Source organism: Balaenoptera acutorostrata, chromosome 13 (genome assembly GCF_949987535.1).
Source record: "Balaenoptera acutorostrata chromosome 13, mBalAcu1.1, whole genome shotgun sequence".
Taxonomy (NCBI): Eukaryota; Metazoa; Chordata; class Mammalia; order Artiodactyla; family Balaenopteridae; genus Balaenoptera; species Balaenoptera acutorostrata.
The window spans coordinates 1,046,072-1,058,438 of record NC_080076.1 but is presented as its reverse complement, the minus strand read 5'-3'; the positions used below and the strand labels follow the sequence as shown (position 1 = coordinate 1,058,438).

General features: G+C 40.8%; 1 protein-coding gene across 10 annotated transcripts in view; it reads left to right on the top strand.

The window, feature by feature from the left end:
* The window catches only part of ATP9B (ATPase phospholipid transporting 9B (putative)), a 231,072-nt gene that overhangs the window by 141,157 nt on the left and 77,548 nt on the right, over window positions 1–12,367 (top strand). For all 10 annotated transcript variants that reach the window (XM_057526452.1, XM_057526448.1, XM_057526449.1 and 7 more), the window contains one exon: window positions 1,381–1,541. In XM_057526452.1, coding sequence (XP_057382435.1) covers window positions 1,381–1,541 — 161 coding nt within the window. The remainder of the gene's footprint in view (window positions 1–1,380; window positions 1,542–12,367) is intronic.

The following is a 12,367-nucleotide window of genomic DNA, read 5'->3' as shown; positions in this document are numbered from 1 at the left end:
AATAAGCAGTTCTGTTAAACACCTGCTGTGCCCTGGCCTGAGGGTGACCAGTAGTGATAGTGAGCTTTGCCACATTGTTTGGGCTGCTCCAGGCACCTCTGTTAGGAGATGGGTAACACCAGTTTACAGAGGAGGAGAGTGAGGCTTAAAGAGTGTAAGAACATTCCCCAAGGTCACACAGTAAGAGTTTCAAATCCAGGTTTTTAATGATAATAACAATGATAATAGTAATGAGAATAGTCATAGCATGCATGTAGGCTTGCTCTATACCAGAAGCTGTACTCCCTGTGCTGTGCGTCATCTCTTTCCCCGCCAGGTCCTGTCAGGAAGACATGTTACAGCCCATTTTACAGATGGGAAAACTGATGCTCAGCTTGCCCAAGGTTGTGCAGCCAGGTGGCAGAGCCAGCATTCAAACTAGCCCAAACACGGAGTCTTGAGGGATCTGAACTGCTGTACGGCGTCACTTGTTCTCTTTGTGGCTCTAAAGCCCTTCTACAAAGCCCAGCACCGCCCTCCCCGCTCCTCTTTCTGCCCCCCACGCCGCATTGCACGGTAGTCTTTCAGCAGTGACACTAAGCACAGAGCAGGACTTGGTGGAGGTGCCGGGGCTTGAAATCGAACCTGCGTGCTTCAGAAGACCTGTGTTCTCTTCACTTGTAGAATGGACGGTGTTTGGGTATCTCATTCTTACTGTCCCCGAGATCCCACACAGAACGCACACAAAAAAGGAACTAATTCTTATTGACATAGTTTTCCCTCACGTTTTGCTCAGCTGGTAAATGACCCACAGGATGAATTGGAGTGTTGTGTGGGAGGACCTAAAGTCCAGGACTTCTGCAAATTAACAAGTTGTCATTGCAGGCTAACTACTCCACCTGTTGCTTTTCTTCTTAATTAAGAGTTCTTTTCAGGGAGGCTCTTGGCAGAGAGGGATGACAGACATACTGTCCTGTTCTGAAGAAAATCCTAAGTGATTCCCTGACGTGGCACGTGCAGAGGAAAAGGCGTGTGTGCTCCTGGAAGAACTGGCCGGGCTGCCAGGCCGTCCGTGCGGCTCTCGTCCCGCGTCCCCTTTTGTTCAGTTGCTGGTCGTAACCTCATCATCTAGAGAAAGTATCCGAGTTTTTTGTGGTTTGATGGATACTCAGGACTCGTGTTTTCTCAGTAGACTCTTTCTGGAAATGCTCTGGGGACCGTGAGTCATTTTCAGAAATTCTCCCTGAATCTCTAAAAGGCTTTCCAGGAGGAACTGTGAATGTCAGGAGTTTTCAGAAGAAAATGTAAACTTAATACACTTTTGTATTTCAGTATAATAAGGGCTAGTACAAAAGAAAATTTAAGAATGTGGTTCTGTCCTAACTCTTCATTTCCTTTCAGGTTGGTTTGCTGGACCTTGAGCTCAATCAGCTGACCAAAGCGCTGTTTTTGGCATTGGTTGCCCTCTCGGTTGTCATGGTGACCTTGCAGGGATTCTCAGGTCCCTGGTACCGCAGTCTCTTCCGCTTTCTCCTGCTCTTCTCCTACATCATTCCCATAAGGTGGGTTTAAGAATGAAGAAAAACAGATGTCTGGTTTCATTGAATATGATGTTATTGAATGTATTGTTCTCAGTGTGAAAGAAATGACCCACCTAGAACTAAAGAGGGAAGAACCAGTACTGACCCTAACCATAGCCACTTCTCACTCATTGCCTGCACTGACTCCTGAGAAGTGAATGTGAGCCTGTAACTCCCGGGGAAAGAAGGCCACGCGCGGCCCACTGTGTTACCCTCGGCCACTGCGGCTCTCAGTGCCAGAAGGCCTGAGCTCGGGACCCTGCTGCCCGCTCTGAGCCCTGGCCCCTGGTGTGAACCCCACTGCCTGGTGTGAACCCCACTGCCGCCTGATGTGAACCCCACTGACCCTGGTGTGAACCCCGCTGCCTGGTGTGAACCCCATTGCCCCCTGGTGTGAACCCCACAGCCCCATGTGAAGCCCACTGACCCTGGTGTGAACCCCATTGCCCCCTGGTGTGAAGCCCACTGACCCTGGTGTGAAGCCCACTGACCCTGGTGTGAACGCCGCAGCCCCATGGGAACCCCACTGACCCTGGTGTGAACCCCATTGCCCCCTGGTGTGAACTCCACTGACCCTGGTGTGAAGCCCACTGACCCTGGTGTGAACCCCGCAGCCCCATGGGAACCCCACCGCGAGCCCCGCGCAGTGCCAGCTCAGCCGGCCTCCTGGGGCTGAGTCTCAGGGTCAGCACTGCCCATCTCAGCTGTTAACCTTCCCGCCTGTCCTTCTGCAGCTGCCAGCAGACAGCTCCTATGCCCATAGCTCTTAAGCACATCTTTTTTTCTTGGGAATTCCCAGGGTTTTTTCCTTTGCTTTCATTAATCTTGTTTTTCTTTGTTTCTGTTGCTTGTATCAGTTCTGAAATGTTATGTGGTGTCCCTTCACTACTATTTCTGTTGTACGATGCGAAAGGCCAAGTAAGAACTCTCTTCCTTCTTGTTTCTGGGGCATTTCTATCTTTAACTGATAGAAACCATTGAACAATATTCAAATTTTATTTTTTTAATATTTCATTTAATTCTCTTTATTTTTTTTTAATTCTCTTTTAACTTCTTTCTTTCTGTAGTAAACTGACAATGTCAGTCTGTATATGCTTTTTTTTTTTTTCTTAAGAGTTTCCTGTGCTATACAGCAGGTTCTGGTTAGTTATCTGTTTTATACATAGTATCAATAGTGTATATATGTCACTCCCAATCTCCCAGTTCATCCCACCCCCACTTCCCCCCTTGGTAACCGTAAGTTTGTTCTCTACATCTGTGTTTCTATTTCTGCTTTGCAAATAAGTTTGTACCATTTTTCTAGATTCCACATATAAGTGATATTATACATTATTTGTTTTTCTCTTTCTGACTTACTTCACTCTGTATGCCAGTCTCTAGGTCCATCCACATCTCTGCAAATGGCACTATTCCATTCCTTTTTATGGCTGAATAATATTCCATTGTATGTGTGTACCACATCTTCTTTATCCATTCATCTGTCGATGGACATTTAGGTTGCTTCAATGTCCTGGCTATTGTAAATAGTGCTGCAGTGAACATCGGAGTGCATGCATTGTATATCCTTTTAAAAAGTCTGATTATATGGGACTTCCCTGGTAGTCCAGTGGTTAATACTCTGCACTTCCACTGCAGGGAGCACAGGTTCGATCCCTGGTCAGGGAACTCAGATCCCACGTGCTGCATGGTGTGGCCAAAAAAAAAAAAAAAGTCTGATTACAAAATGAGAAAGGTACAAGGCTTTCTGCAAATCTGGCTTGTTCTAGTTTTTCCATCAACAATTTTATATTTAGGGTAACATGTTTGGTCAAGCTTGGAGAGACTTACTAGACAGAATTATGACTTACCTCTGTTTAGCTCCATAATATCTCATGCCTACTTCAGCATGATACTTTTCCTTGTTTTTGACAGTCTGAGAATGCAATTATACAGATTTAGCAGAAGGGATGAAAACCATAAAATGTAAAAAGTATAGAGGACACTGATTTAGGGGCTTAAGGCTTACATTTGATTCAACCAAGTTTGTTTTCCCATTGCAAAGTTTCCATTAAAATATGAGTAGCAATACTTTTAGTATTTACTAAATATGCTTCTGCATTTAATAAAGAATAGATTAAAAAATTTTTTTTGTTTTGCAAAATACACAATCTGAAAAGTAAAGTGCTTTTTCTTCTACTGACCTAACACTCTTTTTTTTTGAATTTTATTTTATTTATTTTTTTGTACAGCAGGTTCTTATTAGTCATCAACTTTATACACATCAGTGTCTACATGTCAATCCCAATCGCCCAGTTTATCACACCACCATCCCCACCCCCCTTCACTTCCCCCCTTGGTGTCCATACGTTTGTTCTCTACATCTGTCTGACCTAACACTCTTAAAAGGCTTTTCCAGCTTAAGAAAGAAAAGCTGTTTCATAGAAATTCTCTACAGAATTAAAGATGTTTGAGTCACCTGATCCAGTGTACTTTGTCTTTCAAGGAAAATAGTACAAGACGTAACTCCTGTAACTCTAAAGTGAATGTATGTTCCTTAGATCGTTGTGTCACTCATAGCACAAAGCAAACGGTCAGAACGCTTCACGGGGCACGGCAGGTTCCCTCAGGTCCGCAACTTGCAGTCACATGTCTCTAATGATTATGTTCTTTGTGCACATGCGTTAAAATGCTGCATGACAGTCTAGTTGGTCAGGAACAACCGTCTTGCCAGTGCTGGGTCAGGGAGGGTTTACCCACGTGAGGCGGACGTGGGCAGTACAAGTACGATGGTGTTCCGTGAGGCGACGGCGCGTTCCTTCCGAGCAACACTTGAGAACCTCTTGCCGATAGGGTGTCTTTGTGTAAACGCTGATGTCGATGAGAGCTTGTGTGGCTTGGGAGGCAGTTTTCCTCTCATTTTCTGTAGGTCGGGCGGCCGGATCAGCGGGTGTGCAGGAGGCTTGCCAGGGAAATGCCCACATGCACGTTCCACCGTCTGACCGCCCGGGGCAGCGCCTGGTGCCCTGCTCAGAGCTCTGCTTGGTCAGGACGCCAAGAAGGGAGTGTCGAAAACGTTAGCTACACAGCTACAAAATTCGCTTCCGAAGTTGGAATTAACTTTCCTGAAGTTTTATTGAAGGAAGATTCTTAGGAGATTTTTGTCAAGTTATTTACAAGTCAGGTGCCCTTTCTGCAACATTTTACAAGTTTGAGCTAACCTACCAGATATTTTCAGTAAGGCCTCATTTTCCAGGAAGCATGCTTGGGGAAAAGAGTACTTTCAACCTTACTTAGACCTAGGAATGATATTCAGGTATTGATGGCTTGGGAAATTTGCAGCCTATCCAGGTTGCAGAAGATGCTAATATTAGAAGATTCAGCGTTTGGAAAGCATGCACAGGAGAGAAGTCCAAGGGTGTGACTGGACAGCCTTTTGCTGAAGAGTTTAGGTGTGGTACTCATGGATCCACTTAGCCATCTCAGCAGAAGCGAGGAATAGATGGGGTTGTCCAGCAGAGACCTGTGGAGGAGCCTTTTGTGTGGACGTGTGGACCCCCATGACACACCCGAGAGCCCCACAGAGGTTTTGAGAATGTTACACCAGCAGTAACACTGCCAGCTCGGACTGGGAGGGACAGAGACAGGACAAGGTTAGAAGCCTGTGAGAATCCCAGATTCTGCAGGCTGAAGATGGGCTGATAGAGCCTCCTAGCTGTAAACACGTGCTGCGTTTTGGAAAAGGAAGAATAACTCAGAGGCCAGAGCTGGCATGGGCCAGGCAGAGGGCTGTGGAGCTGTGAGTCCAGAGGGTGGAACATCCTGTCACAGAGAATTATTCTCAGCTCTTGAAACCTTATGCAATCTGCCTTGCTAGGCAGTTTGTAGTTACTTATGTGTTCTGGATGTTAGTGCTTTTTCAGTTCTCGGTTTTGCTAATAATCTTTCTCAATCTCTAGCTTGAATTTTTACTTACCCAGGGGTGAAATTATAAATAAAATTGTTAATTTTACATAGTCAAATTTATAGTTCTATTTTGTTGCTGGCTTTCAGTCTCTGTATGTTTAAGAAATCCTCCTCTACTCCAGGATGGTGAAGCTGTCCTCCGGTGTTAACTTCTCAAAGTTTATCAGTTTTATCTTTTACCACTGGAAGTGTTTTTGTTCTTTTTCTTGTTGTTTGTTGTTTTTTTAATGGTGTGAAGTAGTATTTTCACATATTTTTCCCATACTGGTCGTTTTAGCACCCTTTACAGAAAACACTTTTCCCCAATGATCTAGGGCCCCCTCCGTCACATACTAAGTTCTCATGTATGCACAGGTCTGTTTTGGCTCCCCTGTTCTGGTCTGGTTGTATTTTGCTGACCAAATAACAAAGTGTCTTAGCTCATAAGCCCTTATAATAAGTCAGTATTTGATAAAAACAAGTCCTTCCTCCATGTTTGCTTTCCTTGGTCATTTGCATTTAATATTAAATCTTCCTTTGCTTTCCTTGGTCATTTCCATTTAATATTAAATCTTCCACACCACGAATCTGGCATATCTCTTAATCATTTTAGGTCTTCTCTAACATCTCAACATTTAAAAAAATTTCCATAGGAATCTTGCACAACTTTTGTTAGAGCTATTATTAGATATTTGGTATTTTTAAAATGCTGTTAATAAATAGTGTTTTTTGAAAGAACTGTTTCCTATATATTTGTTGCTGGTATGGAAAAATAAAGTGGATTTCTATAAAATGATTGAATCCATCAATTTTGGTAAAACTTTATTGATTTTAATTATTAGTCTGGAATCTATTGGATTTTCTCTGTAATCAGTAGATAATCAATAGATAATGACAGCTTTCTTTCTTTCAATTTTTTGCACCATTTCTTTCTTTCCCTTCTCACCATAGTAATGATTTATAGTGTAACCTTAGGTAGAAGTAATGATAACGGACATTCTTCTCTTGTTTCCAGTGTGAAAGGCAAAACTGTCAACATTTCATCAGTAAGGATGCTACAAGTTTTTACAGAACCCCTTTTCTATAATATATAATAGAAGTTTTTTCTACCTCTATTTGCTAAATGTTGTTTTTTAAATCATTCATATCATTTAAAAAATACTTCTACTAAATCTATTGAGATGATTTTTCATCTTAAATTTTTCTTCTTTAATATATTAATATGCTAAATTAAACTGATTGACTCTCTAATGCTATACCTACCTTGTATTGTTTGGGGGAAAAAACACAACTTGGTCATGGTATAATACGCCTTCATGTATTACTAGGTTCCATTTGCTTGTAATTTTTGTGAAATTTTTGCATTGGTTTACATGAGTGAGATTGACTTACAACTTTCCTTCTCACATCATTCTTTTGGTGTTCAGTATCAAGATTATGCTATTCTCATAAAATATATTGATGAGTCTTCTCTAAAATATTTTTGTTTAAAATTATAATTATTTATTCCTTGGACATATTTACATCAAGGAGGCCATGTCAGCCTGAACTTCTTGTTGTGGAAAGATGTTTGACAGAGTTGATTTCTTTACTAGTTTAAATATATTTCTTAAATAGTTATAGTTTATATAGTTAACTTTAAAGAGTTAGAAAAGCTGCTTTCAGGCTTTTAATTTCCTCTTGAGAAAATTGAGTCAGTTTTGGAAAAGTTATGATTTTCAAGAAGTATGTCAACTGTACCTAAATATTCAAATTTTTTTAAAAAATTATTTATTTATTTATTTTTGGTTGCATTGGGTCTTCGTTGCTGTGGGCTTTCTCTAGTTGTGGTGAGTAGGGGCCACTCTTCCTTGTGGTGCACGGTCTTCTCATTGCGGTGGCTTCTCTTGTTGCAGAGCACAGTCTCTAGGTGCATGGGCTTCAGTAGTTGTGGCATGTGGGCTCAGTAGTTGTGGCACGTGGGCTGTAGAGTGCAGGCTCAAGTAGTTGCAGGCACGGGCTTAGTTGCTCCGCGGTATGTGGGATCTTCCAGGACCAGGGCTCGAACCCGTGACCCCTGCATTGGCAGGCAGATTCTTAACCACTGCACCACCAGGGAAGCCCTCAAATTTTTAAAATTAAATTTTGTTAATAGTGTTTTCTTGTTATCTCTTCTTATATGTAGGATCTGTGATATTGATCCTTCTTCATCCTTGATACTTATTTCTGCCCTTTCTCTTTTTTTCTTGATTAGTCTTCCAGTGGTTTGTCAACTTTAGCAGTCTTAAGGTTGAGTTTATTGACTTTCTATGCTATGTAATATTTTTCTATTTTGTTAATGTTACCTTACCTTATTTCTTTCCTCCTACCTTCTTTGGTTTGTATTATTCTTACTTCTTCAGATAGATGCTTAATTCACTAGTTTTCACGTTTTTTCCCCCTTTTTGAATATATGCAGTTGAGGCTATAAATTTCTCTGTAAGTACTACTTTGGCTGCATCCTAAAAGTTTTCATATGTATAGTGTTTTTGTTATTGTCAACTACAGAATATTTTAAAATCTCCACTGTGATTTCTTCTTTGACCCATAGTTATTACAAAGTTATTTCTTAGTTTGCAACCATATTTGACTTTTCTAAGTATGTCTTTGTTCATATTTGACTTAATTGCATTGTTGTCAGAAAACATAGCATTCATTATTTCAGATCTGTGAAATATGTTGAGACTAGTTATAGGGCCTGATATTTAGTTGGTTTTTGTAAACATTCGCTGTGTGCTTGAAAAGAACATGGAATCTGAATTGTTGGCTGCAGTGTTTCATATGTCCATTAGGTCACAATTGTTCATCTTGTTTTTCAGTTTCTCTGTACCCCTGCTTGATTTTGTTCTTTACCTTTTCTAACAGTTACTGAGGGTTGTGTTAAAATCTCCGATCAGTATTGTGAATTCATCTATTTTTCCTTGGAATTCTGTCTGGTTTTGGTATTTACAAATTTTTTTTGTAAATACCAAAAAATTTTTTTTAACATCTTTATTGGAGTATAGTTGCTTTACAGTGTTGTGTTAGTTTCTGCTGTATAACAAAATGAATCAGCTATATGTATACATATATCCCCATATCCCCTCCCTCTTGTATACAAATTTAAATTGCTATATATTTCTGCTGAATTAGGCATTTTCTCATTACAAAGTGACTTTCTTTATCTCTGCTAAAGCTTTTTGCATTAAATTCTACTTTGTTTTATGTTAATATAGTAACGCCAACTGGCTTTAATTTGCTTGGTGTGTCTTCTTCCATCTTTGTACTTTCAACTTTTCTGTGTAATTATATTTATATGTGTCTCTTGTAAATAGCATAAAGTTTAATTTTTATCTACTCCCATAAATTTTGACTATTTAGTGCATACACAATTATTGTAATACTGTTATATTTTTAGTTTAAATCTGTCATTTTATATTGTGCTTTTAATGTGACTTAACTATTCTATATTTTTTCTCCTTTCTTACCATTTTTTAAATTATTTTTTATAATTCCACTTTTTTTCTAGTAGTTTGTAAGTTTTATAAGCAGTTTCTGTTCTTTTAGTATTTATCCTAGAAATTAAAAACATTCTTAATTTCTCAAAGTCTAAAGGTAATCATTTCTTATAGTGATTTATAGTGAACATTTCTTATAGAAGTGTTTAACTCCATTTACCCCTTCTGACCTAATCCATTTTTGTCATTTATTCTAACTGTAGTTATTCTTAAACTCCAAGATATTACTGTTTTACACATTCCCTCTTTTTAAAAAAATATTTATTTATTTTGGTTGTGCTGGGTCTTAGTTGTGGCACTCAGGATCTTTGTTGCGGCATGAGAGATCTTTAGTTGCGACATGCAGACTTCTTAGTTGCAGCATGCAGACACCCAGCTGCGGCATGCGAACTCCCAGTTGCGGCATGCATGCGGGATCCGGTTCCCCGACCAGGGACCGAACCCGGACCCCCTGCATTGGGAGCACAGAGTCTTAACCACTGGACCGCCAGGGAAGTCCCTCCCTCTTAATTTTGGTTTATCCATGTTTTGTTCTTCTTCTTGCGTTTCACACCTTCCATGTAGAATAATTTTCCTTCTGTCAGAAATTTATTTTTTTAGTTTTTGTTTAGTGCTGGTCTTTGTTGGGAACTCTCTAGATTTTTGCTTGGCTTTTCTTCTTGAAAAATAGTTTCACCTGTGCATAGATTTCTAAGTTGTCATGATTGTTTTACTCTCTTTTGGCTTCCATGGCTGCTGTCTACTAGCTGTCATTTAAGTCTTACTCCCCTGTGACTCTTCCAGCCTCTTTCAGATTTTCTCTCTGTTGTTGATGTCCTGCTCTCTGGTATAATGTCTAGATGAATGTTTATTCTTGAATCTGTAGATAGGTTTCTTTCATTCATCCAAGAAAACTCTTAGTTTGTCTTTTTAAATACTGCCTTTGCCCTATTTTGTCACCTCTCTTTCAAGGTTGGTTAGATATCCACACTGTATCCTTTGTTTCTCCTGTTTTTACTTTTGTATTTCCCACCTTTTTGTCTCTGTGCTTTATTCTATTAATAAATAATATTCCTAGTGCCCTGTCTTCCAAGTCACTAATTTCATCTTTGGCTGTGTCTAATCAGCTATTAAACCAATCAGTTTCTTAATTTCAGTTATTGGTATTTTTTTAGTTCTAAAAATTTTATTCAATTTCTGTATCACATTGACTATTTCATTTTTATATATGCCTATTCCATGCGAATATTCTTCTAATTGTTCTTGTGTATCCAGGTGTTTTATAGTTTGTGTCTGTCACATGTAATATCTGATGCCTTTCGCAGTTTTGTTCTCTTGTATTTTTTCCTTGTGGCTCTTGTTCATGGTATGTTGTTTGACTGTGTACTGTGTGGTGTTTGCTGTCGTGTTGTGCTGTGGTTTATTTGGGTTTTGTTTGTTTCTTTGCAATTATATTTAAAAGGCTAACTATAGGAATCATTTGAAATAAAAGATGAAAGTATGTTTTTCCAAGACAAATACCCTGCTTCTAAACTGTGTACTTGGAGGTACTGCCTGTCTTGGAACATCTTCATCCAAGTTCAAGGTCCACAGTTACTGAATTATTCAGGAAATGTGAGCCTGGCTCCATCTCCACGTGTAGGTGCCGTGGTCCAGGTTCTCCCTAAGTGTGAGAGTTAGCCCTTCACGGCCCCGCCCGTCATGGGAAGGAGGCCCTCTTGTTGGACCTCCACCTTTCGATGTTCCTGGTCTTTACGTTTGCTCCTTGCACAGGTGGACTATGGAAGAGAACGTCCAAACTCTTGGGGAGGGCGTGTGCTGTCAGGGCAAAGGAGATCGTATGGTCCCTGACCTCTCTGGTAGCTGATTTGGATTTAGTCCAGAAATTTCTCACTATCTACTCAGTTCTTTATTTCTTTTAAGAATTAAAAAAAAAATTATACAGTATTTCTTATTGTTTTCAGTGGGAACATTGAAAACAATTCAGTGGGAACATTGGTTCAAATAAAATACCTCCCATTACCCTAAGTCACAGAACTTTTTTGCAATTTTTCTTTTTTTCTTTTTTTTTGACCGTGCTGTGCAGCTTGTGGGATCTTAGTTCCCTACCCAGGGATTGAACCCAGGCCACGGCAGTGAAAGCGCCAAGTCCTAACCACTGGACCACTAGGGAATTCCCTGCAATTTTTGTGTAAAGGAAGTTATACAAATTTGATTAACTTCCATGGCAGTACTTTCCAACCTAAAATTTTGAGGTCTCAAATATGATAAACCTTATTCTTGAGAATGCACCAAGCTTTCTTTTAACAACAAAGTACAACTATTTCATAGAAAACCTGGGAAATGAAGGCTTTTAAAAAAACATCACTTGGATAAACAAACTACAGTATATCTATACAATGGATACTGTCCATCAATAAAAAAGAATAAACTGTTGATCCATACGATAACTTGGACATAACATTCTTGAAGTTACAAAAGTGTAATGGTGGAGAATAAATCCCTGGTTGCCGGGGGTAGGGCTGGGACAGGTGTGACTCTTGAGGGGGAGGGGGAGGAGGGTCCTTGCCATGATGGAAACGCCTGTGTCCTGGGGGAGACGGATGGACAGGCTGGTGATGGGAACCTCTCCGTGGGACCCAGAGCAGAGAGTGCAGAGCCCGGATCAAGTCTGCATTTGAGTTAGCCGCACTGTCACAGCAGGTCTGTGTTTGGATAACGTGCAGTGGTCGTGCAACATGTTACCTTCAGGGGAAGCAAGTGAAGGGCACACGGGACTCTCTCTGTCCTGTTTGCCACTTCTTGTGAGTCTAAACTGTTTCAAAATTAGAAGTTATTAAAAAGCACCCTTGATCTATGAGAGTGAGTATGTGTCTTAGAGGCAGACTTCAGGCTCTTGAATCAGGGGGTGTGAGTCTGCTTTCTTGCGTTGATGCCATGACAGCTGTGGCTGCGGGCAGGGCTCCCAGCCTCTGCGCCTCAAGTTTTCTCATCTGTTTCTCCATGGGGCGAAGTTGTGTATAAAACAGTGCGCCAAGAGCGTGACTTTGCTCTTTGTGCCTTTGTCCTTCTGGCTCTTCTTACATTCAGCTTCTTGTATCAATTTGTGTTGGCTTTTAATAGAACGCTGAGTACCTCTTTCATCTTATCAAATACATTTACTACCTCATTTGCCTTTTAACTAGACTATGGTGTTTCTTCATGAAAGAGCTACGGATGCAGTTTTTAGATGATGTGAGTGTAAGGCAAAGGGGGATTACCGCCGTGCTGAACAGCCCCTGGGGAAGCACGGGCCTCCGCTGTCTGGGTGCTGGGGAAGGACGGGCCTCCGCTGTCTGGGTGCGGCTGGAACAGGGAGCCAGGCGTGCCCTCGGGCTCTTCCCGCGCCTGTGG